Raw genomic sequence first — 26301 nt, 5'->3', positions numbered from 1 at the left:
TCTGAGTTTCCTTGTTCCTATGCATTTAACCCTTAACATTACACAAATGTAGGTTAAATACAAACAATAAAATAGTGGTTGTAAATAATTAATTTGCCCCAAAATAAAGAAAAGCAGTTGACAATGGCATGCTTATATAAAGGCATTCAAATACCATGATATTAAAAAAAAAAAAAAAAAAGCCCTGCAAATGGAAAGATAATTACTAGAACTACTGACGGCTAACAAGAAATGTAATAGGCACAAAAAAAATATCATAGTATAGAAAAAATAATGTGTTAATACCTTCCTCTCGCCACAATATGTTTGCAACTGCAGCATGTAAGAGAGAGAAAGAACAGAAGAGACAAATGAACAAGAAAAAAAAAACATGAAATGGTATATCAGTCCCTGAAATAATTATGATGCTACATTTTCTGGCTCATAAACTAAAGAACTTGTATATACAAAATACAGTGAATTTACCAAAAGTTTCATATCAAACTATTGTACTTCAAAATGGGAAAAGCAACTACTTATCTATGCTTGTTGTTGATGTATTTTTTGCAATTAACATTTCTAGCCTTTTATTAATAAAGAGTGTGTTTAATATTCCATTACTAACAACAAATCTCAAGTTTATGTTCATAGAAATATAGATAAGATTATATCTGAAGATAATTTTCATCTACTGTTTTTAGTGCAAGTAATGAATTTTGAAGAATTATTCATTTTAGAAAAAAGTGATGACACACACACACACACACACACTTAAGAACATATTTATAAGAGGCACTTACAAATCATTCTTACTTCTATTCTGCTGTAACATGAGTCTTGATACTTCGAAGTTAATAGTATATTTGCCATTGATCGGCAGGCAGTGATCGATCCAGCGGAGATCGATTTATCGCATCTAATCTAGACATGATAAATCAACCCCCAAGCACTCTCCTGTTGACTCCTATACTCCAGTGCCACGAGAGGTGCAGGCAGAGTCAACGGGGGAGCGGCAGCAGTCGCTCACTGCGGTGAAGACACCACAGTAAGTCAATCTAAGTACGTCGACTTCATCTACGTTATTCACGTAACTTAGATCAATCCTGCCCCCTCCTCCCTCCAACGTAGACCAGGGCTTTATGGGGCAAACACACATGAATTGTGAGTTACATTTACATGACATCTTTAGCTAGAATTGAAATTCTTGCTTTAAGTGTTTGGATTTTAGACATGTGGGATGGAGAAAAATTAATTATACAAATTCTGTTATCCCTTCCATTTAGGTGGGATAGAATGTACCTAAATAGAACTATATATTTCTAAATATTTAAAGCACAACCTGCAGTGGAAGAAACAAATCAAACAAACACACAGACCCCTTGAAAAACAATTGTCCTCACAAATATATACAAATTTCAAGGAAAAGGAACGGAAGAAAGAGAAAGCAAAAGATTTTGTAAGCCCTGGAGAATGCCATTAGACTTTTTACTAAGTTCATGATTCAGAGGCTCTGGAAAACATGACAGTTGGGTTTTTCCTATTATCTTATTGCCTGCCTCCTCATTGTATTTCACAAACTGTCTCTCTTAGTAGTACTGACTTGCTGTATGACCTTAGCCATAGTACTTAAACTCACTGTCTTTCAATTTCCCCATCTGCACTAGAGGAGGAGAACATTTATCCACATTCAGCACTTTCAGACCTATGGATGAAGTTTTCTATATAAGTGTAAATTAGTAGTAGCAATAGTGAAATGTAGCACTATTGAATTTTGGAGTCAAAGCTTCACTCTTCTACATGAGAGCATACATTATTAACATATTACCTGATTAATGTTTATTAGCTTTATAAGTGTTTAATTTTTGTGCCTTTGTTAATTGCCCCTTTTGCATATAGTAACTTCAAACTCCCAACACTGTAATATCTTCAAGATGTGACCCATTGATGTGTTATACACTACAAATGGCTAATAATAATTGTGGTCCTGATTCTGCCACCCTTTATTCACATTATGATGTTTCTATATAAGGGGGCAGATCCTTCTCAGTTGGTTTAAATTGTGACAGAGCCACTGGAATCAAAATTGAGTCACAGCAATTTCAAATCTATTTGTATATGCTTTCAATAATTTATTTTTATATTTGCTCTTTTGAAGTCAGGTTGGCTTCTTATTTCAAAAAGAGATTGACTTCAGTGGAGTTATGACAATTTACACCAGCTCAGGGTCTGTCCCTAGGTATCCTGCTGCTTTCAGTGAGACTATCTGCAGAGTAAATTACTACCCAGCAACAGTGAGGAGGGCAGAAAAGGGCTCTATGTTTACAGCATAAAATGAGCTGGGCTTGCAGTGTGATATTACATTGGCAATCACGAACACGGTAGTTAATATGCCTCTGTTAGTGTAAGGTACAATACTTTTTACTTGGCTACTCATGTGTAAGCAATTTGGCTGTTCTGCTAAATGATATTTCTTTTGTCCTTGTGTAAAAGGGTTTAATAGTTTGCAACAGATCTAGTCCTTTTGCTATAAACTGCATTCATGTAGGGATGGAAGATTAACTTGGTGTCTTATTGACTGATTCTCTTTGTGAAGAAAGAAGAAAGAAACCAAGTTGACATAAAGAGAGCAGATCTATCTATCTATCTATCTATCTAAACAATTGAGAGGGTATAAAATATAGATTTTAAATTGTGTTACTCCAAATAATGGAGAGAAAAAGGTTGGATTTGGATTTGTTTTTCTACTTAAAGAAAATTTTCAATTAGATATAGTCCTGCTGCTATAGAGCCAAGCTTCTCCTTTTCTGCACAGGAAGGTGAGAGCTGGTGTACCTATAGAGAGAAGGAAGTACAGCAAATAAAGTGTTACCCTTCCCTTTAACTCCTTAGAAGCCCCTCTTTGCAAACAACCTGCAGCATAGCCTCTTCACATGCAGGGGATAGCAGCATGAACTTAAGGAGGAGGCGGGGGTGCAAAACAAGAAAAAACACTCTACATGTCACATACCCCCAGTAACTCAATCTTTCCAAGAAACAAACAAACAAACAAACAAACAAACATGGTAGTTAACACCCCAGCAATTAACTGCCCTTTGTACATCTGCAGCAGGGTTGGGCACAAATAGAGATCCAGAGAGCAGCATAGATGAGCAGGGTGTCCTTGCAGAGGCACTAGGATAGTGTGGCTGGAGACGATTATGCATGAACATTCAGTATCTGCAGCATTTGTGGGCTCAATTTCCCTATGTAATGTTATGCAGGGTCTCTCTGCAAGACTCAAAAGCTGTCTCCCTAGAGCAAATTGGAGGGATTTTTAAAAAAAATTAGTTTTCCTCTCTAAAGATTTTCTTAAGGACAGCATGTGACCCAAATGTATTCAAGGCCTCCTGCTCTGGCTGTAACTCCTGCATTTGAACAATAAAAAGGTGGAAGTGGGGGCACGAGATAAAAGAAAATTAAAACCATTCCCCCAATTATTTCAACATGTAAGGACATGACATTAACAAATGCATGACCTCTAAGACATTCAATACAGAATACAAATAATCTGGTTAATACAAAATGATATATATGGTTTCTAGACTTGTTATACAAGACAAAAAATGAAGGAAGGGAAAAAAAACCCTCAGCTTTAGAAAAACTGATTTACTAGCTTGAAAATACCACAACATACCTGATAAACTGTAGTGGGCTGAAGAATTAGCATTGCTTTTTGAAACTGCACCTTGGATGTGAAATACAGATTTCACAGATTTTAAGAGTGGACCATTATCACCATCTAATCTAACCTCATGGATAGCACAGGCCAAAGACACTGACCCAATAATTTATGCATTAAGTCCATAAAAATATGTTATAGCTCAAATAGAAGTTAAGGAAGATATCCAGTCCTGATATAAAGATTCCAAGAATGGAGGATCCACCACATCTGCACTACAGATGAAAGGCACTACAAGGAACATACCCTTCAGATTCTATTTTTAACAAAAACTAATCACTCAGCCATATCCCAATACTCAACTCTTGCATTTTTATTAGGCTCATGGTGGAAAAAATGCATGATTATAAGTAATATCATAGATGAAAATTCTTCTCATGTATTAAAATGGAGAATTGCCATGTTCCAAGCATGTCTTTTTTGTGTCAAGAAATGCATTATGTAATGCATTAAAACCAGGGCTTTGGAGCAGAGACCGGAGCTGGAGCAGGAGCTGGAGCTGGAGCGCAGAGCTGCAGGTTTTTGCCTGGAGCTGGAGCGGAGCACAGCTCCAAAGCCCTGATTAAAACTACTTCTTATTAATCAGTTACATATTTACAATATACAATTATTAAATAGTAATACTGGCCAAGATCCAGAACTTTTTCCCTTGAACAAGAAGTGTTCTTAACATAATCAGAAACCTCCACAATAGGCCAGAGAAGCTCTGAATGGCTAGCAAAACACACATACTCAGTAGTTACAAAAGATGACTTATAAGTAAAGAAAATGCAGTGTAACTACAAATTATAAATATATTTCTATGCTTTTGTGGTGGGCACCATTTTCCCAACACCTGACCATAAATTACTAACATGCATTTTTAAAACCTATTTTTCAATTGTTCAGCCTTCTATTCATCTTCCTTCTTTGGTGGCCACTGCTCTTTCTCTTTTTATGGAAGGCAGCTATACAGCTCTCATAAATATACCATTAGCATTTCACAGATTGTCTGAGATGAATCTTCTTATACAATGCAGCTTCTTATACCCTCTGAACAGAAAGAAAAATAACATGCTACTCCTAGGAGAGGGTGCTAGAAAATTGTTCTCAAAATGAAGTCTCCTGTAACCTACTACATTGTGCTGCCACCAAACTGTTGTCATTATAGTCACTCCGCCATAAGAGCTCCTTAAAACAGCCAAAATACAAACTTCAAATGATGTGCCACATTATCAAAGTGGCACCCTCCTGTGGCCCCTCCAGACACAATTCACCCCACTGTGGGTCTGTGCTGGTATGTCTCTATTTTGCTAAGGTCCGGTGTAGTGGTGCATTGGCTTGCTAGCCAGAATACCCCTCAGTCCTACGACTTTCAGAGCATAAATATTAAAAGGTAATCAGGAATCTCTAACTCGATTCAAAACAGGGTCATCCCACAAACCTTTGGTGGGGCCCCACCCTTCCATTCAGGGCTGGTCTCCCAAACAGTCTGTTCTTCTGCCAGTGACCTTGCCTCTCACCCCTGCCACTCCATTGAGTTTGGTCTACCTTTCTAGGAGGGCAGGTCTCGCTTCCAAGCAAACTCCGTCTCAAGGCTGCAACCAGGCTTCTCTTCCATCAGGAGAGGCTTTACCCTCCTTCCTCATCAACAGTGAATTAGGCTAGTTCTCCTTTCAGCTCTCCTTTCCACATCTAAGATTGGCTACAGGTGTAGTGGGGTAGGACCATATGGATTCTCAGGCTTTTCCCAATCCTTTCATTAGCAGTGGAGAGCTTGCTAGCATCCTTAAAGCCCTCACTGCCAGTATGGGACCTCTCTGCCCCATAACATGATATTACAATGTCCTAATTTTCTTCTTTATATTGAAATGGTAGAGCAGGGGTCGGCAACGTTCGGCATGCAACTCGTCAGGGTAAGCACCCTGGCGGGCCGGGCCAGTTTTATTTACCTGCTGACACGGCAGGTTCGGCCGATCACGGCCCCCACTGACCGCAGTTTGCCGTCCCGGGCCAATGGGGGCGGCAAGAAGCCGCGGCCAGGACATCGCTCGCCCGCGCCGCTTCTCGCTGGCCCCATTGGCCCAGGACGGTGAACCGCGGCCAGTGGGGGCCGCGATTGGCCGAACCTGCCACGTCAGCAGGTAAATAAAACTGGCCTAGCCCGCCTGGGTGCTTACCCTTGCGAGCCGCATGCCGAACGTTGCCGACCCCTATGGTAGAAGATGGAAACAAATGATGGGATCTTTCTTGATTGTTTTTCATATGACTTGAAATTCAACAATTTTGCAGTTGAATTAACAATTTCCTTTTGCCAACATAACTGGATCATCATATTGCCAGGAATCAATAAGTAGTATACTATGTTTCAGAAGAAAACACAGGGTGAGGCCACTGAGAATCAGAAAAAGTCACTTGTTTTTTATAAAAAAATGCTCTTTCATGTTTTCCATAGAACAGTTTTACCTCTTGACTCACATGCTTCAATGGCCATCATCTAAAAAATAGCTGGTGACCTTTATCTATTAGCTTTTATCTTCACTGAAGTATTGTCATTTTTTTTCTGGACCTATATTATGCAGCTTGGGATTAAATAAGCTTTCCTTCCCTCTCCATTGGTTTTTCTAATCACAGGGCTAAACAAAACATTTTCAATACCATTTTGTTGCTTTGGTTCTAAGTGGAAATCAATTGAAAGCTTAAGCTTAGAAAAGTTTCTAGAATCACTATAGTGGCTGAACATTTTAATTCAAAACAGCCTCATAAAAGGGAGGGGGGGAACCTTAACAAAAGAGACACCAAATTCTCTTCTGGGTTTGCATACTAATCTAGTAAGAAATAAATTGTTTCAACATTGCCATTTATGATATTAAATTAAAAGGTTTCAAACTGAACATCCATTTGTGGAAACCTGGCAAGTGGAGAAAAAACAATGCTCTCTCCTGACACCTTATGAAATACAACTCAAACTCAAATTTCTGGATCTCTAACTTCTCAAAATGCCTTTCTATAGTTTGCATTTATTAAGAATATATTAACTGACACATTGATGGTGAATCAACAGTTTCATTTTGCAGGGGTACGTGCCTAATTTTCATTATGTCAATACATGCTATCTGTTTCTTTATCCCCCTTATTAGAGACTATCCCCAGAAGTTCCTCTGCCTAGTATTATTAATTCCAATAGACTGATGGGATTGATACACATACACTAGCACCACAACTCAGGTAACCTCCTTTCGCATTAATCCAACAACCTTGGGTGCCTGGTCAGGATATCCACTGAGAATTCCTCCTACTGGCTCTGCTGCTGCTCAAGGGTAGGAAGGGGATTCTGTAGAGTTGGCTTCTAAAGGCAGTAATTCCAAACATTTTCATTAATTGTGATCATGAGTTCATACCACATGAATTTCAATTTAAAGGCTGGATTCAAAACCATCAGGTTTCATTTGGTTTCCTTCTGACCATTTAAACCCACACAGTTTGCAATATTTCTAAATGAACCCGATTTGAGTTTTGGCTTAGTCATGAAACCAGAAACCAGGTGAGAATTTTTGCATATATTTAGGTTTTTTGTGTTATCTTTAAATAGTGTAACCAAGTATAACAAGCAACAGAGGGTCCTGTGGCACCTTTAAGACTAACAGAAGTATTGAGAGCATAAGCTTTCGTGGGTAAGAACCTCACTTCTTCAGATGCAAGATGCAGACTTGGATCTGAAGAAGTGAAGTTCTTACCCACGAAAGCTTATGCTCCCAATACTTCTGTTAGTCTTAAAGGTGCCACAGGACCCTCTGTTGCTTTTTACAGATTCAGACTAACACGGCTACCCCTCTGATACAAGTATAACAAAATTGTCATTTCAGTGATAGCGGTGCATATTATGACACACATAATCTTGCTGTCAAGAGATTAAATATTCACATCTTTTAGTGAACCTGACTTTTCAGAGGTAAAATAGATCTGATGCTTGTCACTGATATTAGACAGCAATAGGCTGCTCTCTTTTATTTACTTTCTGTATGTGCTGGCAGTGGGTTCACATAGCTTCTGATTGGTGGTTAAAACAAATTAAATAGAACATTTACAATTTTGCTTACAGTGTTAGCCACCCCAACAGACACTGGCTAAGGCTTGCCTTTTCAGAGTATTTTCTTCTGAAAAATATGAATACCTGCCCTTATGTCATGAGTGAGAAATCCTGATTTCTGCTCCCAACTCTTTCCCAGATTTCCTGTGCTATACTGGGTAAGTTTCTTAATCCGTGGTACAGGTTTCCCATAATACTTTTTTAAATTACATGTTTCTGAATTTCCTCATTAACATTTAGTTTCCCTTTATTGGAATTTTGGATAAATTTAATAGTGATATCAGATCCTAATTCAGATTTTCTCAGGACTCACATCTACCAATGTTATGGTCAAATACTGCTCTTCATCCATGGTGAAACTTATATTAATATAAATGAAATGTTCATGTGTGGTCTCAGAGCAACATATGGCCAGGGCTGGTTCCAGGCACCAGCAAAGCAGGCAGGTGCTTGGGACGGCCAATGGAGAGGGGCGGCACATCTGGCTCTTCGGCAGCGGGTCCCTCAGTCCCTCTCAGATGGAAGGGCCTGCTGCCGATCGTAGCTTTTTGTTCGCGGCTTTTTGTTGTTGTTGTAGGGGGGTTTTTGGCCACTTGGGGCGGCAAAAACACTGGAGCGGGCCCTGTATATGGCCCTAAAGATTCATTTCTAGGCACATTTCAGGCCTGTCTCCATAGTACTGTATAAATGAGTACAGACATCATGAGTGAATTTTAGGAAGGTAGTTGCAGTACACTTTTACTGCTCCCTGTTATAGCTATAAGAGTAATTGTTGAGAAATAATGTCATTTTTGGGAGAGTCATTCTCTGCTTGATTCATATGGTGATAACTCTCATAGGCAACAGCTGCACATAGATATACACCCATCAAGAAGAAACCATAACCCTAATGGTATAGTTTGTTCTGGTACTTCTAAAATAAACACAATACTCCTAAGTGATAGGGACAATGTTGTGTCATTAATAATTCTTGGTACTGGAACAAAACAATGCACCTTCTAAAAAAGAACCATGACTTATTTCAATTCGTATTCATGTGATAGAATACATCTAACAAAGTAAGCCTGACTCTTTTGTTCTATTAGCATCATCTCAGATTTAAGAGAAAAAAAGAAATGACGCTGCTCTCCCTTCATGTGATACATGCTTTGATTTCATCTTGGAGTATATTAAAACCAATTATCTAACATCTATTGTCCTGATTAATTATTAAGCTTTTACTTATCAGTTAAAATGTCACAACTGCCACATTACTTCCTCTGATTATATTGCTCAGAGGAGAAGGTTGTTTGATTTTAATTTTTCATAATTATATCTTGAGATAGTGTAACAAAGCATAGCAAAGATGACATTTCAGCGATAGGTGTGCATATTATGACACAAATAATTTTTCTGTAATATTCACATCTTTCCATGAAACTGACTTTTTAGGGGTAGGATAGTTCTGGAGTTCATCATAATTGTTCGTGAGCTGTACACTGCTCTCTTATTTGTTTTCTGTAAGTTCTGGTAGTAATCCAACCTGAATTCCTTTGTTGTAGCACATTAACACACATATAATGTACATGAAAATAATCTGAAAGTTTATCCTTATTTAACCTTTGAATACTAGCCATAAAATGAAATGCCAGCATAAATTATCTCCAAAGAAATTAGGTAAATAGGTATCACTGAGTATGAGAGTCGACAGGGAGATTCCATTAAAGGTGCATAAAGCCTTGCAGGGAAACTTTAGGCAATAAATCATAGTCAAAAAGCTTTTAGTCTTATTCCAAATTCTAGGCAGCGGAGATGCCCGGTTGCTTATGATGGCCATAAACCTCTCAAGTCAGTAGTATTCAGATCACATAACCTCTTGTTAGGTGATAAGACTATGACATTACTTCCAAAAAGGCATTGTGTTAGAAATAGATCTATTTAATGGCATGGAAAAGGCATATTATTTTTTTAAATACAGCCCCAAGACACAGAAAGCATGAGGCAGATAATTTTCAGCTTCCTCTGGGTGAGCAGATGAAAGGTTTTATAGAAAAAGTTGCTTCATGGAATGTGACTTTGTCACAGTGGATGAAGTGAGTACATGGGAAGCTGTAATTGATGTTAAAGAATCAAAACTGCTTGATAAACTTTTTAAAAGGTCATCAAATATTCTTAAACTGCTTCAGAAATACCATAATGATATTATGTGACAAATTTCTAACTCACTAGATTATCAGGTACAGCTCTTACATGAAAATTTAGATCTAGGCTGTAAATTAGTTAAAAAAATAATTAAAGAGACACTGTTCAATTTAGATCCGACATTTGTTTTGTAAAACAAACTTCAAGAAAGTTTGAAAGCAATAGAAATGTTGCCATGATTTAAAAAACAAACTTAAAATCAACTGGTTCAGTTGAATTTAAAAGAGCACATATATTTTCCTTATCTGCAAGTTAAAAATTCACTCAGTTTTGCCAATGCAACTAGATACATTTCACTTGCATATGCAATGTTCAGCGAATATGCAATGACCCAACAATGAAACTGACCAAAGGCAAGTGAAATGTATCTAGTTGCATTGTGAAAACTGAGTGAATAGCAAAAATTAAACAGAAAAATATATTAAAGGATTTTTGTTTAAAATATTGTTAATAATTTATTAGTAAGCTAGGTAATTTTTTTTAATACATGACAATTAGTATTGAAAGTGTCCCTTTGGTATACACTTTCTTCTGTCTTTAATGCTCATTCTTTTACTCTTTCTATAGTATACTGCCAGCTTATCTTTTCCCCTCCCTAACTAATCTATTCCACACTCCTAAATATGTGATTAATACTACTCTACTTCTGTAACTTTCCAACCTGATTTGAGTTTCCACTTAAGACAGATTTCACTGTGCTTCCCAACTTTGCAGTTCTCTCAGAATGCAAAATTCAGTCTTGCTCCTTAGCCATTTATTCAAATATATCTTGGTTGACATTACTTTTACTAAACTAAACCTTGAATATATATTACCAGCACTGTTACTACCTGGAAGAATTTTGTAACTTAACTTTAGGTTAATGAAATTAAAATAGCCCACAGACAGACAAAACCACTTCTGCCTCCTCAATGTTTCATTTTGATACAGTGAATGAAAACTGAACTAAAATGGTCATCCTCTGCTTTGTCACCTAGATGCTGTCAACTCAAATTTATTCACATTCATTAATATTTAATGAATGTCAGTACCTCAGCCAGAGCACCTGCATGCTTTGCCTGGTGGCTTTCAGAACCCAGATTGACCAGACTGTAATTCTGATAGTAAGAACACGCATATTAAACTGAGGGTATCTCTACACTACGAAATTAGGTCGAATTTATAGAAGTCGATTTTATAGATATTGGTTTTATACAGTCGATTGTGTGTGTCCCCACATAAAATGCTCTAAGTGCATGAAGTCGGCGGACCGCATCCACAGTACTGAGGCTAGCATCGACTGCCGGAGTGTTGCACTGTGGGTAGCTATCCCACAGTTCCCGCAGTCTCTGTCGCCCATTGGAATTCTGGGATGAGATCCCAATGCCTAATTATGCAAAACAGTGTCGCGGGGGGTTCTGGGTACATGTCAGGCCCCTCCCCCTCCGTCAGAGCAACAGCAGACAATCGATTCGTGCCTTTTTAACTGGGTTACCTGTGCAGACAACATACCATGGCAAGCATGGAGCCCGCTCAGCTCAGCTCACTGTCACCATATGTCATCTGGGTGCTGGCAGACGTGGGGCTGCATTGCTACACAGCAGCAGTCCCTTGCCTTTTGGCAGTAGATGGTGTATTATGACTGGTATCCATCGTCGTCGTACTCCAGTTCAATCAGAGGCACCTGGGCAGACATGTTTTGTCTCCTGGAGACTCAGTCCAGCTCCTTAATTTTCACATGGCACTGCTGTGCGTCCCTGATATGGCCTCTGTCCTTCATGGCCTTTGAGACTTTTTCTAATATTTTGCCATTTCGTTTACTGCTACGGAGTTCACCTAGCACTGATTCGTCTCCCCATATGGCAAGCAGATCTCGTACCTCCCGTTCTGTCCATGCTGGAGCTCTTTTGTGATCCTGGGACTCCATCATGGTTACCTGTGCTGATGAGCTCTGCGTGGTCACCTGTGCTCTCCACGCTGGGCAAACAGGAAATGAAATTCAAAAGTTCGCGGGGCTTTTCCTGTCTACCTTGTCAGTGCATCTGAGTTGAGAGTGCTGTCCAGAGCGGTCACAATGAAGCACTGTGGGATAGCTCCCGGAGGCCAATAACGTTGAATTCCGTCCACACTACCCCAAATCCGACCTGCAAAGGCCGATTTTAGCGCTAATCCCCTCGTCGGAGATGGAGTAAAGAAACTGGTTTAAAGGGCCCTTTAAGTCAAAAGAAAGGGCTTCGTCATGTGGACTTGTCCAGGCTTAATTCGATTTAACGCTGCTAAAGTCGACCTAAACTCGTAGTGTAGACCAGGCCTCAGTCAGCACAGAGCCTGCTGCAGACTCGCACTCACATAATCTAATCAATGATACACTCATTATGATAGAGGGAGAAGCTGCTCATATCAATGACTTTAATGAGAGAGTTGAGAGCTTCTTGAAATGCAGCTGCATGTACTGCAAACTACGAAAAGAAACAGCTGTTTTATCAGCTGTTGCTGGAGACGGTGGACAACCGGAATAACAGCATGTTCAGAAAACAGTGAGATTAACTGTTCCTTTTAGGAGAAGATGTAGATTTAACTACATTTGAAACCTTTATTTTAAACTGAAGGAATTATTTCTAGCTGCTTGATATTCATTCTATGCCATTTTATTCTCCTCCACTTCATAACAACAAAGGCCACATAACAACAACCTATCAGATACGAACCAATAATGTGATGCAGAAGCAAAAAAGGCAAACATAATTCTAGATTGTATTAACAAAATTGTCCCATGTAAGACATTGGGGGTAGCTGTTCCACTATACTCAGCATTGGTAACAACTCAGCTGGAATATTATGTCCAGTTATTGGTGCTATGCTTTTAAAAAAAAAGTGGACATACTGGAGTGAGTCAGGGAGAGCAACAAAATTATAAGAGGTTTTGAAAACATGACGTGTGAGGAAAAGTATTTTTTTTCTTAAAGGACATATTTAAGTCTTGAGAAAAGAAGACCATGGGGGACCTAATATGGTAAGGGCTGTCATAAAGAGAGATCAGTGATGAGTTGTTCTCCATGTCCACTGAAGTTAGGACAAGAAGTAATTGGATTAATATGCTTCAAGGGACATTTAGGTTAGCTATTAGTAAAAAGATTCTACTATAGGATAGTAAAGTACAGGAATAGGTTACCAAATGAGGTTGTGGAATCCCCATCATTGGAGATTTGTAAAAAAAGGGTAGACAAACACCTGTAAGTGATAGTCTAGGTATACTTGGTCCTGCCTCTGTGTGGCAGACACGGACCATATATTTCTATGATTCAATCAAATATGTGCATGTATGAGGAGGAGAAAAAATATGGCCAGATGGTGCCTTACAATGACAATTAATCCAAATGCTAAATCACATGGAAAAGCTATAAGGAGAAGGAAAAATATTTCCTTTTAAGAGCTACTCAAAATCTGACAGGTTTGGTTTGCATGGATGTTGGAAAACATTATAGCATGTTTCATTGTTAATATTATTCAATAAATATTTCAATTCTTTTTTTGGAAAGAAGTACAATGATATACACTTATCACATGGATAATTTGCATCAAAGAGTACCAAAAGAGCTGGCTGAGAAAATCTGTGGCTCATTTGTATTAATTTTTACATTTTGAAACACCAGAGACATTCCAGAAGACTGGAAAAGTGCTAATATTGTGCTAATAATCAAAAAGAGCAAGAGAGATGACCTGAGTAACAATACACCAGTCAGCCTGATATAATCCCAGGCAAAATAATGAAAAAACTGATAAGAGGTCAAATTGATAAAAAATGAAAGGATAGGACTATAATTCATGCCAGTCAACATAGGTTTAAGGCAAATAGGTTTTATCGAAGAAACCTGATTTCATTCTTTGAGGAGATTGCAAGTTTGGCTGATAAAGGTAACTGCAGCGTTGTAATACATTGACTTAGTATTGCACAGCATTCTAATTAAAATATTAGCATGCTACAATATATCAAAACGAGCACTTTAAATGGAATAAGAACTGGATAACAGACAGATCTCAAAAAGTAATAAAGAAGTTGTCAATGGGGAATCGTCATCAAATGAGAGCATTTCTAGAGATTGGCAGAGTGATAAATAATGATAAAAACAGGGCAATCATACTGCACAATCTTGATTGCTTGGTAAACTGGGCCCATTTAAAGAAAATGTGTTCTAATATAGCCAAATGCAAAATCATACATCTAGGAACAAGGGATGCAGGCTATGCTTATAGAACAGGGGACTTTTACCCAGAAAGCAATCATAGAATATTAGGGTTGGAAGGGATATCAGGAGGTCATCTAGTCCAACCCCCTGCTCAAAGCAGGACCAACCCCCAAATGGCCCCCTCAAGGACTGAACTCATAACATTGGGTTTAGCAGGCCAATGCTCAAACCACTGAGCTATCCCTCCTCCCCATTATTCTGAACAGGATTTAGAGGTCATAACAGGCAAGCAAATCAGCATCAGCTCCCAGTGGGATGCTGTAGCAAACAAGCTAATGTAATCCTGGGTAATGTAAACAAGGGAGCAGTGAGAGTAGGGATAAGGAAGTGATTTTATCTTTGTATACTGTATTAGAGAGACTGATCCTGAAATACTGTGTACACTTTTGGTGTCCACATTTTAGAAAGGATGTTGAAAAACTGGAGAAGGTGCAGAAACGGACCACAAAAATCATTTGAGGGCTAGGGAAAATGCCAGATAGTGAAAGACTTACAAAATTCAATCTACACATCTCATCATAGAGACAAGGTGACTTGATTACACTGTATAGATATCTTCATGGGAAGAAAATACCAGAGCTAAAAGTTTCCTTAATCTAGCAGAGAAAGGCATAACAAGAACCAATGGATGGACTATAAAGCCAGAGAATTTAAATTAGCAATTAGGTACTTTGTTAAAAAGAAAAAAAAAAGTCAGGGTGGTTAACCATTGGAACAAACTACCACGGGTAGTGGTGGATTCTCTGTCTCTTGATGTCTTCAGATCAAGGCTTGATGCCTTTCTAAGGATATGCTTTAGCTAAACACAAGTTACTGGGCTTGATACAGTCATTACTGCATGAAATTTGATTTCCTGTGATATACAGGAGGTGAGACTTGATCTAATGGTCCCTTCTAGCCTTAAACGCTAAGTGGTTACAGTTTCACTCTAAGTAATGAGTTCATTTGAATTTGAAATGCCAAACAAAATAGGATAGAACTGGAAAGCCAATAGGTTTCATTGCTTTTATTGTGAAACTGATGGAACTAGCCCTGATCTTCCTATCCACAATACGTATCCAAAAGACACTCTAGGTGATGGGATAGGATGGGAAGCTTGAGCACCATTTAATTCAAGAAGACATCTGATATTTTGGGAGATCAATACATGCTGGGAATGGGGCCTGGTCAAAAATCTCACTTGAAGTTTGCTGAAGCTTGTTTATGATAATCATAGTCATTTTCCAGTTTTGTTACAAAGCTTTCACAAAGCCTGCTTAATTCACCACCGAGGGAGTTTATGACCAGAAAACTGGGATGGGTGACAGGGGATGGATCACTTGAGGATTACCTGTTCTCTGCATTCCCTCTGAAGCACCTGGCATTAGACACTGTCAGAAGACAGGATACTGGGCTAGATGGACCTTGGTCTGATCCAGTATGGCCATTTTTATGTTCGTATGACCCAAATTCTACTGAAATGAATAGAAAGGCTCCTTTTGACTTCATAGGCTTTAGAATGGTTTTGCTTTGCTTCCACCATTGCTCCTGCCTTCTGCTGACCTAAAAAACAATCCACACAGAGCTATAACCACAAGACCATTGGGATGTCATGTACAAAGTATGACTGAAAAAAGTTTTGGCTCTCTATATTGTGGGGAAATCAAAATGGATTGCTTCAGATGTAAGAAACAAATATATTCATTAGTATCACTGCATGGTTAGCACCCTGCTGTAGTTCCTGTATTAAAATAAAACTGGTGTCAGGAATTTGTTTGCAGAGTGAAGTCTACACCATTACATGCTATTTTTTAGTCTACAGTATAAATAATGAATTAGAATATAGCTAATGGTCTACGTTTAAATATGATTACTGTTAGATGATGACACTGAATGTATGTGCTAGAAATTTTACCAATTTTTGGTGGATAAAAATTTGCTTTGATTGTAGAGTATTTTATTTTAATGTTTAAAGAGGGGTTTTCCTTCCAAAATGGGTTGGGCCATTAGTTTAAGGTCAAAATCTATAAAGCAGGATGCAATGGGTACATATACAAAACTACATGCACCAATTAACTCCCATATGTATGCTAAGAATGCATTTGTATGCATTGTTATAACAATACATATAGATTATATAGACATACATTAACAAAACTATATGAAAAGATCAGTAAGAGATTGCAAACTCAAGCACTCAAAAGTTAGGAAATGCCAGAATTAAGGTTACCCAATCAATCGTAATGTGGTCTCCTTGTGTGTATGCACTACGATACAATCTTTAATTTCATGGCCATATACTGTTTTTTCCACATGAACCCCGCCTCATGCAGTGAATCAGCAGCTATTCAATATTTCTTTTCTTCTCCATATTCAATGTATGTCCCTATACTTTTTTTAATATACATCATCCAATCCCTGAACTGAATAAAAAATATTAATTTCCTCATGGATGTTTCTATAGTGTTTTCATCATAGTATCTGAGTGCTTCACAAACATTAATGAATTTAACTTTCAAATGTCTTGTGAGGTTAAGTGGCAGTATTAAATCCAATTTACAAATGGGGAACTGAGGCACAGAAAGATTAAGAACAAAACTGTGAGAAGTGAGCTCAACTTAAGTCATCTATAACCTGATTTTTTAGAGTACTTAGCATTATATAGTGCAGTTTATGTTCAGAGCACAGCTCTCACTGACTTCAGTTGCAGTTGTGATTGCTCAACACTTTTGCAAATCTGTCCTGGGGTTTCTCACAATGGGTATCCAGAAAATGAGGAACACACTATTATTGGCCAACAGTGCAGTTTGGATTAAGAGATTTCCCCAGCATCACACAGGAACTCTGTGGCAGAGGCAGGGATTTCTCCTGGACAGAGTACAACTGCCTTAACAATTAGATCATCATTTAGGTTTTGCAGTTCTCTGCCACCACACATCCTCCAACATCCGCAACAAATCAGGCAGGTGTTCTACGAATAGCAACCTCTTTCACTACACAATCCTGATTAATTTGTGGAGCACTATCCATCCTTTACATTGAATGAGGCAGGGATCATCTGGAAAAAATAGTATATAATCATGTCATTATAGAGCAGGGGTGGCCATCCTGTGGCTCCGGAGCCACATGCGGTTCTTCAGAAGTTAATATGCGGCTCCTTGTATAGGCACCGACCTCGGAGCTGCAGCTACAGGTGCCAACTTTCCCATGTGCCGGGGAGGGTAGCGGGGGAAGGATGCTCACTGCTCAACCCCTGGCTCTGCCACAGGCCCTACCCCATTCCACCCTTTCCTGCCCCGTTCCCTGAGTCTGCAATGCGCTCACTCTTCCCCCCACCCCCGAGCCTCCTGAATGCCACTGAACAGCTGATCAGGAGGTGCGGGGAGGGAGGGGGAGGTGCTGATCGGCGGGGCTGATGGTGCGTGGGAGGCTCTGGGAGCGGGAGCTGATGGGGGGGCTGCTGACATATTACTGTGGCTCTTTGGCATTGTACACTGGTAAATTCTGGCTCCTTCTCAAGCTTAGGTTGGCCACCCCGTTACAGAGTGTATCATAATGCATACACAAAAGATGGATGAATTAAGGTTACACAGGTAAACTTAATCATAGCATTTTCTAACTTTGGAGTGCTTGGCTTTGCAAGCTATTTCTAACATTTTTATATATAATTTATTAATTAAAAAAAATAAAAAAAACAAAATCTGTCATATGGAACCACACTGAGCCCCAAATTGGGTCATCGGCAGGATTCAGGCAATTATATTCACAGCATAGACCTCTACCACTTGAGCTTACTTAGTAATTAGTAGCAGCAGTAGACAATTATCCTCTATATGGACCAGATACTAGAGAGTGAATGAGACACACACCTGCCATTGATTTCACAACTCTTTGCTGACAAGAGAGGAATATAAAGAGTGAGGACTCCAGGGTTCAGTTCCAGGTTCTGTAGAGGAGGGTGTTCTCATGGTTATAGACCCCCTACCCCAGTTTGTTCCTCTGTTCTTATCCACTCCTGTCTTCTATCCATCTAATAATCCCACAGTTCCTGCCATCCTCTAGCTCTATGCCTATATAACTCCAGAACCTCATTCTCTGCTCCTATCCACACATCTGCTGTCCTTGCTCCTTTGCTTCCCTTCACTCTTTAGCCCCTGATTCTAGCAACACTCTCTTCCTGTCCCGGGATTCCTCTTCCTTCTGTACCCCAATCAATTTACTTTCTCCTTCTCTGCCACACAGTCTAGGTACCAGCAGGGGAGCACTGAGTACAAGAAGGAAAGACTCTATGCTTTCAGTTTCTGTACCAGTTCCACGTTGGCCTCTAAGAGGCAGGAGAGCCATTACAGGAAAAGTCCTGCTCAATTCCTGCAGCCCTATGGATGGAGCATGCCATAAGTACAGACAAAAGTTGAAGAGAACTTAGCTGCCAAACTTTAACAAGTCTCTACTGACCACGTATAAACTGGAATTATTTAGAGGCTTATAATGTGGCCAAATTTGGGCAGATTTTAATTGGGATGGCAAAAGGCACATCCCAGTGCCACTGCCATCGCCCCACCCACCAATTCCAGCCCTTGTTCCAAAATGGGGATATGCTAAAGCTTCTCAATAAAACTATTTTTTAAACATAAGCAAAACCAATGTATTTTCTCCTAACTTTTTTTCTCAGAAATGGCTGAACCTACTTGTTAAAACTTAAACAAACCAAAAAAGCAATCTAAGGCAGACAACCATCACGGAAAGTTTCAGCCTGAACATTTAAGGTTCAGCAAATGAAAATAGGGTCTAATAATGGGAAGTGTCAGGTAGCTTCTGCATATAATATAAATGTTTTGGGGAATAGTATGCAACTTGAAAGATTCTCATGACATTTTTTTTCAGATCTGGCAAGAAAAAGATATTGGTTCTTGGGCTCAAATGTAAAATATATCAAGTTTCAATTCAAAAGGGAGTTTGTATGTTGACATAGTAATCCCCTGAAAGTATGTTGTTTGAAAGAAAATGCTCTTGCACATTCATGTACTGTACTTCTGGGACAATCCTAACATGAAAACAAATTTTTAAAAGTTTGTTTTGTTTTCTTTAAATATATATATACTGCACAATGCTCAAGGGCTAACCAGAGGCTGGATTTTTCTTGAGATTGACATCATTTATTAAAATCTTACCTATATGTAACAGAACATCAGCTCATTGTTTAATGTAGGCATAAATTTAACAGCTCTGGGTGACAAAGCACTTTCACAGTGTTTTTCACCTACTTTAATCTTGAATTTCCATCTTGATGATGAATCATTACCATCTAGGTGTATGGGAATGTGAATGTGTCAAATATCTGTGCTACCTGCTAGAAACTTTAAAATAAATAATGTCCTTACTGATCTACCTAAACCATACCTCACACTATTTATTTCCTTTTATTCTTGCTTCTAGCATCAGGCACCACACAATCCACTACAGGTCCTATCCATCACTCTATTTCTCTTTCTGTTATAAACCACAGAACATTCATCTCTAACACACCACACCATAAACTATTAAATCTCAGCAATCTAATCTCAAATATAAAATATAACAATAAAGGAAATGCTCTGATTTTTGTTTACAGTTACCAGCTTCAAAAAATAAAATTTCAGAGACTAATTTTTGTTAATGAAACCTAAGAGATGACATTAAGGCAGAGGCACAGGAAAATGTAAGCCTATCATATTCTGCAAGACCTTGTTCTTTCCAAGAGCTTTTGTAGGGGCAAGAAGGGATTCATTTTCTTCACTAGATTGACTATGTATACTCTTTAATACACAAATTGAGCAACTCATTTTGGTTGGATTGAAAATGAGATCCCAGAGATAAATGGCCAAATGTAATCTATAATGCAACATTGATTCTATATTCATTGCCAGAAGGTTTTACATGCATACAAAAACAGTAGATGGGATCAGTACAGAAAGACAACCCGTCATTCCAGGAAGCAAAATATTTACACCAGTAAGACCCTCACCCTGTGTACTTTTGTTTGTTGTGTGGATCATTATGTTTGTACTGTTAAGTGCAATGCAATGCAATTATAAACTCTTTATACTCCAGATAGCCACTGGAAATGCTCATTATAAATCATTACCTCCTCAGCAGCCAATCAGCATTCTGAATTCCCCAATATTCTGACATACTGTTGTTCTCAGAAAGCAGGGGAGTTCAGGCGAGCTGACGAGCTGGAGAGGAGCTATGTTGCTTCCTTCCTGATGCAGCATTCCACTATAACGTTTCCAACAGGGAGGCTTCTGTGCTTCACTAAGAAAGAAAAAAAAAAAGCCTAGATTAAGAATATAAACATGTCCGCTTTATTCCCTTAATGGAGAATAGAAGTGGAATCATTTATAAGGAATGTAATAATATATAAGGGCTACAGCTTATGTGAGATCATGTGAAATCACATTTGCACCACTCACTAGAGGACATTCTTGGATCAGAACCTGTAGCGTCAGCAGCAGGAATTAGATTATAGTTGCGGGGGGGAGGGAACTTTGTATTTAAGTAACAAATAACTAACCAGATGGTTCTGGCTGTGTCAGTCTCATCCCTGTTAAGGGTAAAGCAATTTTTTCCAAAATGCAGTGCTTGGCGAGGTATGAATAAAAGCAGACTGAGGTTAGTGACAAAGCCCTCCTCCTCTAACTTCAAATATCATAAATTAAACAGGAGGAGAGATAGCTCAGTGGTTTGAGCGTTGGCCTGCTAAACCCAGGGTTGTGAGTTCAATCCTTGAGGGGGCCACTTAGGGATCTGGGGCAAAATCAGTACTTAGTCCTGCTAGTGAAGGCAGGGGGCTGGACTCGATGACCTTTCAAGGTCCCTTCCAGTTTTAGGAGATGGGATATCTCCATTAATTTAAATATTCTGTAAAGGCACATCTTTTTCAGTAAAAACACAACAGAAGTGATAGTAAAAAAAAAATTGTGCATGTTGTGGTGTCTACAAAAGATCAGTATTTGTGCATGTAAAAACAATAACTGGATGCTGACAGTAGCTACCTATTTTCATTTATATGCCCATATGTCTGATTTGCACATGCAAATATAGGTTTTGAGTGCACCTGCATCTTCTGGAAGCGCCTGTTGAACCCATGTTTGAAAAACTGACTCCAAGTGTAATAAGGTATAAGAAGCTGAGAACAATAATGTCCATATCTATATAGTCACAGATTTTTAGAAAAACATGTTCAGAGATTCTTAAGAATAGGACAATAATACTCCTAGTCCCCAACATACACAGTCTGACTAGGACACTCAAGGTAAGTAGTCAGTTTTACTTAGATGGATTCTCTTAGAAACATTTAGGTTTATATTCTGTAATTCTCCTATTACAAATTTCAGCTAAATCCAAATGTCCACATTAACTGCTCCCAACATATTGCTACTGGACCTGAATGTATTCACAGCATGCATTATTTACTGCCTGTTATACGATTTTGTAAGCTTTATAAAGTTAGCTGCTATAAAGTCTTGACATCATTTTATAATTCATGAAAACAGTATTTTGAAATTGTAAAAGGGAATCTTTTCTGAGTTTAGACCTCATAAAAATCACAACTTAAAGTGATTTTTCTCTGCCTAACTTTAGTTCTCAGTTTATAAATTAAGAAGAATAAACATGGTTGTTAAGCATAAAATAAAATAATAATAATTTTGTTTGTAATGAAGATATCAAAATAGAAAAATACTATACATCAAGATAAAAAAAAACTAAAAAGCATATATATTGAACATTAAAGTTGAAAGGCCCCAAACTTTACTTCAAACACATATATCACTTTAAAACATGACCTCCTGATCCTGGAAAATCTAATAATTACTCAAACTGAAGATGACAGCCTTGATAAAAATTAAAGTTTATGGTATCTGTTTTGTAATCCTACAACAGGAAAACTAATGTGCAGGATTTCTTTATGATCATGGATGGTCAAGTGAGCTTTAAAATTGTCCTTCACGCCCTTTGGTCTATTCTTAGCATCATGAAGAATTTATTTTAATATCCCTTCATCTCACAGGGGTGTTTTGAAAATAAATCAATTAATGTTTGTGATGCACTCAGACACCCCTGAGGAAATTATTAATTTTGTCTTCAGAGTAGGATATGAATAGTCTGCAGTAAATAAATAGGGCCACACGTTGAATCATGAATATTCAACAATATATTTTGAAGGCTGCGTGCTAATTTAGCACCATTCATCCTATGCACTGAATGAGGCAGCGATTCTGTGGAAATATAGTATGTGATAATGTAATTAAAAACTGCATCAACATGAACATGCATACGGGAGTTGGGCAAAGGTTACCAGAATTAAGGTTACCTTTGCATTGCCTAACTTTTAAGTGCTTGACTTTCCAATCTTAATAATGTTCTTTCAATGTATTTCTTTGTGTACAACCTCCTAGATTAAAAAAAAAAAAAAAAAAAAACTTGCAAAAATAGAAAATCTATCACATGGCATCAAAATGACACCCACTGTGTCATCAGCAGGGTTGGAACATTTAGCTCCACCACACAGACCTTTGCTACTTGAACTAAAGGAGCAACTGATAGAAACAATAGCTTGTCATCCTCTAAGTGGACAAGTATTAGATGGAGATTTTGATGGAGTTTACCCCCTGTACCTACAAGGCAAGGGAAAGAACCCATGTTCCACACCTGGATGGTAATTAACTGATTGCCTTCCGGCCAGACTAGACAGAGCTAGGCCTTATAAGTAGACTGAGGGAGCTCAGTTGGGAAGAGACAACAGAGGTGACTAGACTCTCTGATAGAGAGAAACCTTAGCTTAGGGTTTAACAGACAGAAAGCAACAGAGAAAGAACTCTACAAGAGCAGGTTAGGCTCCTGCAGAGGAAGCCCTGAAGCAGAATGAACAAGTGATGCCTGAGAGACCTGGAATGGCTATTAGTTATAAGATTTATTTGGATTTTCATTTGGACCTGTTCATGCTACCCTGGAAAGGGCTTAAACTTGTGATTTGGCTGGAGGGCCAAGCCATACCATACCCCAGGGGGGAGTCAGGAGAAGATGCAGGTTGAGAAAGAACATTGCAGGTCCAAGGAAGAGCCCAGTAGGGGGACTCCAGAGCCAAGGACTCCATGAAATATGGTGACTAGAGACAAGAGGACACTCCTGAAGGGTGGATGTGCTACTATAGGGATGAGAGTTTAATAGGTATTTGTCAATGAGTTTAATAGATATTTGCTGACAGAAGTGGAATAATCAGACTTAGGAATCTTGGATTCCATTCCAGATTCTAGTGGGCACAGACTCCAAACCCAATCTCTTACCCCACACCCTTCTTTATCCCAACCTATTCCCTCGCAACTCCCATCTGGCTTCTGTCCCCTCTGCATTTGATTCATGGACCTTCCTCCTCTACAATGAATGGTCCCAGCAGGTTGAGCACAGGACAGACAGGCTTCCCTGCCTCAGTTTAGGTACCAGGACACAGCATAGCATGGACAAGAGTAGCAACTTCACTTGCTGGAGCATGCACAGTGCAGACAGACTCTTCAGAGATTTTGGCTGTTAAGCCCTAGCAAGTATGGAAAGAAAATATGCAAACTGCAATTTTTCAAAAGCTTATAACTTAGCCAAACTTGGGTGAATTTTCCTGGGGAGAGCAAAAGACGCATCTTTGACATAAAGCCAGCTCCTGACAAATTTCAAGTCCCTGCTCCAAAGTATGGAGTATTAGAGCATCTCAAAGCAAAGGTGACCAGAATTTTGTAATATGTGCATAAAAGTATTTTCCCTGAGAGCCTAGTTCTCAGAAATGGATGAACCTTTTTGGCTGAAGTTTAAAACCCCAAAACAACAAAAACAAAACCTTCACAAAGCCCATCAGGCATAATTTCAGACCAAATGCTTAAAGTTTGGTAAAGTTATATGCAATTGAGAACAGGGTCTTATAATGAGAAGTCTCAGACAACCTTACTGTAATATAATAATATATATCATCTATAATATCTATGATTGCTGAAAAATCACCCAAGTTACTAGGGATTCCTTGAATTAATACAATGAGACTCATTATTAAACTATCAGTTTTACTAGGTGTACTTGCAATGAAAGGTCATCTGCATGGTATTAAATAAAACTTGCAGAGTAGTTCCGCGATGAACTATGCTTAGTGTAAAACCAGTGGGGATTCTTTGGAGGTGTCTCTTATTCAGGTGATATAAAGACCAATTGTAAGATCCTTGGCATCTAAAATTCCTCTGTATCACTCTAGTTCTGCAAAGGGCAGTTAAAGCTGCCTTAAGAAGGTAACAGCTAAAGATTTCCCTGCCATAGTGGAATCCTGTTCTGGCATAGGGCTAGTATCACTGCTGTTTCTTGTTATCCCAGGCTAACAGGTGCTTAGGGGAGGGTTGGGGTATGCAGGGAGAATTAAAAAAGTACAAGATTGCAGAGCCAGACTACAGTTCTTTGGTCTCATTGGAGTCTGTTATCTACTAGACTCTAGTAACTAGAGCAATTAAAGCTGCCCAGAGGCTACTCTAATGTGAACCAGAGCTATGTTTGACCCTCAGCGGACTCCAAAATCAAAGGAGCAAAAAGATGGCAGAAAGTCACCTATGTTTCTTCTCCCTCAGCTGCCCTGTATCTAGGAATATCTAGGGATAGAGATCGTAGACAGAAACCTAGAAAGGTTTCTCCCAAGACATTACAATATGATAAAATGATCCTCAGGGAACTATCCAAACAATAATGCTCGTACAGGGAGGCATCAATTCACAGAATTAATCAGACATTTTACGTTACTTCTGGATAAAATTAATATTTAAAGTTACACACTTTTCAATGGCTATACTTATTCTTACACTTGTTTTTTTAATTTCTAGCTATCTAGACATACTAACTATAATTTATTTAATACTTCACAGTGGTTTTCAACATCAATTTTCTTAACACATAGCTGAGGGCTAACATAAGAAATAGACTTTCTTCCCAATACATACGGGTCTTCCGAGCAGAATCTTCCACAAAGAGAGAAGAAATATCTTCATCCACTCCTGCTTCATTCTTTGCAATACAAGTATATGCTCCCGTATCTTCATAGCGCACATTGCTAATGTGAACCTCACTGCCATTTGCTGAAAACAGAGGGAGAACACACCATGTGAACAACAATTTCAGTTTTGCTACAGTGCTTTCAGATTACACTCAGGCAGTTTTCTCAGTTCATCCTAATTAAACTGCATTCCTTCCTGAGTTCATGCGTTGGATCCATGCCAAACTACACCAAAGGTGTAGTAGCACTATCAACCATTTCACAGAGAACAGGAATAGCTCAACTGTACTTGCTGCTTGGATCTGGATGTCAGTCCCAGATTATATACCTGCTTGAATGCTGATATGCCCTCTTCTATAGACTTTAGCTGTTGTTGTACTTATGCTGTATACAATCATTGACATTCTGGTGTCTTGTATTGCTGATTTAACACAAAATAACATGGCTTCCATAGAACATAATGGGGTAAATTTTCAGCTCAATTCATGCTGAAAGAGAGATAGCTTTTAGCTTATGGGATGCTACATTAATTGAATTTATTTATAATTTTGTATAATTGAGTTAGAAAAATAGAGGGTCGAATTTGCATAACCCAACCTCTTTTTCATGTGTACACTCCTGCTCACAAATTAGTTAGCGTGCCACTGCACTCTCAGATGACAATTTATATGTGCAAAATGTGGACAAATGCACATGAAAATTCGCTCGTATGTGCTTACAGCCATAAAAGTCTAACAAATGCAAACTGTCAAAAGAACTACTCCACCACATACTGAAAGACAGATATAGTTCCTAGTTTATGCAATGCTACTCATGGAGGCTGGGATGAGAGTCCTTTGAAATATCAGTCTAAGAAAATCCATCTTTCTGAAACAGTTCTCAAATATGCAATATTGCTCTAATTCAATTGATAATTCTGCCTTAAAAAAAAGCAGCCATAGTGATTACTACATCTGGAAGTGAATGCAGAATAGCAGCTGATAAGTTTTTACAGGATTTTATAGTAGCTTCTGTGGAAACCTGTCTCTAACATTTCAAGGCTATATTTCATATCTGCTTATGAAGCGGTACACACGAATAGTGTTTTGTGCAC

The 26301-nt window shown here is 38.6% G+C and overlaps 1 protein-coding gene across 2 annotated transcripts in view; it reads right to left on the bottom strand.

The window, feature by feature from the left end:
- The window catches only part of FSTL5 (follistatin like 5), a 561350-nt gene that overhangs the window by 78207 nt on the left and 456842 nt on the right, over nt 1–26301 (bottom strand). The window contains exons 10-11 of one of the 2 annotated variants that reach the window (XM_054031073.1): nt 25156–25290; nt 286–312 (exon numbers count right to left, since the gene is read on the bottom strand). In XM_054031073.1, the coding sequence (XP_053887048.1) occupies nt 286–312; nt 25156–25290 (162 nt within the window). The remainder of the gene's footprint in view (nt 1–285; nt 313–25155; nt 25291–26301) is intronic. The other variant, XM_054031074.1, reaches the window with a different exon arrangement.

The sequence above is a fragment of the Malaclemys terrapin genome, chromosome 5 (genome assembly GCF_027887155.1).
Source record: "Malaclemys terrapin pileata isolate rMalTer1 chromosome 5, rMalTer1.hap1, whole genome shotgun sequence".
NCBI lineage: Eukaryota > Metazoa > Chordata > Testudines > Emydidae > Malaclemys > Malaclemys terrapin.
Note: the sequence above shows the minus strand (reverse complement) of the source record. Positions and strands in the feature narration are given on the sequence as shown.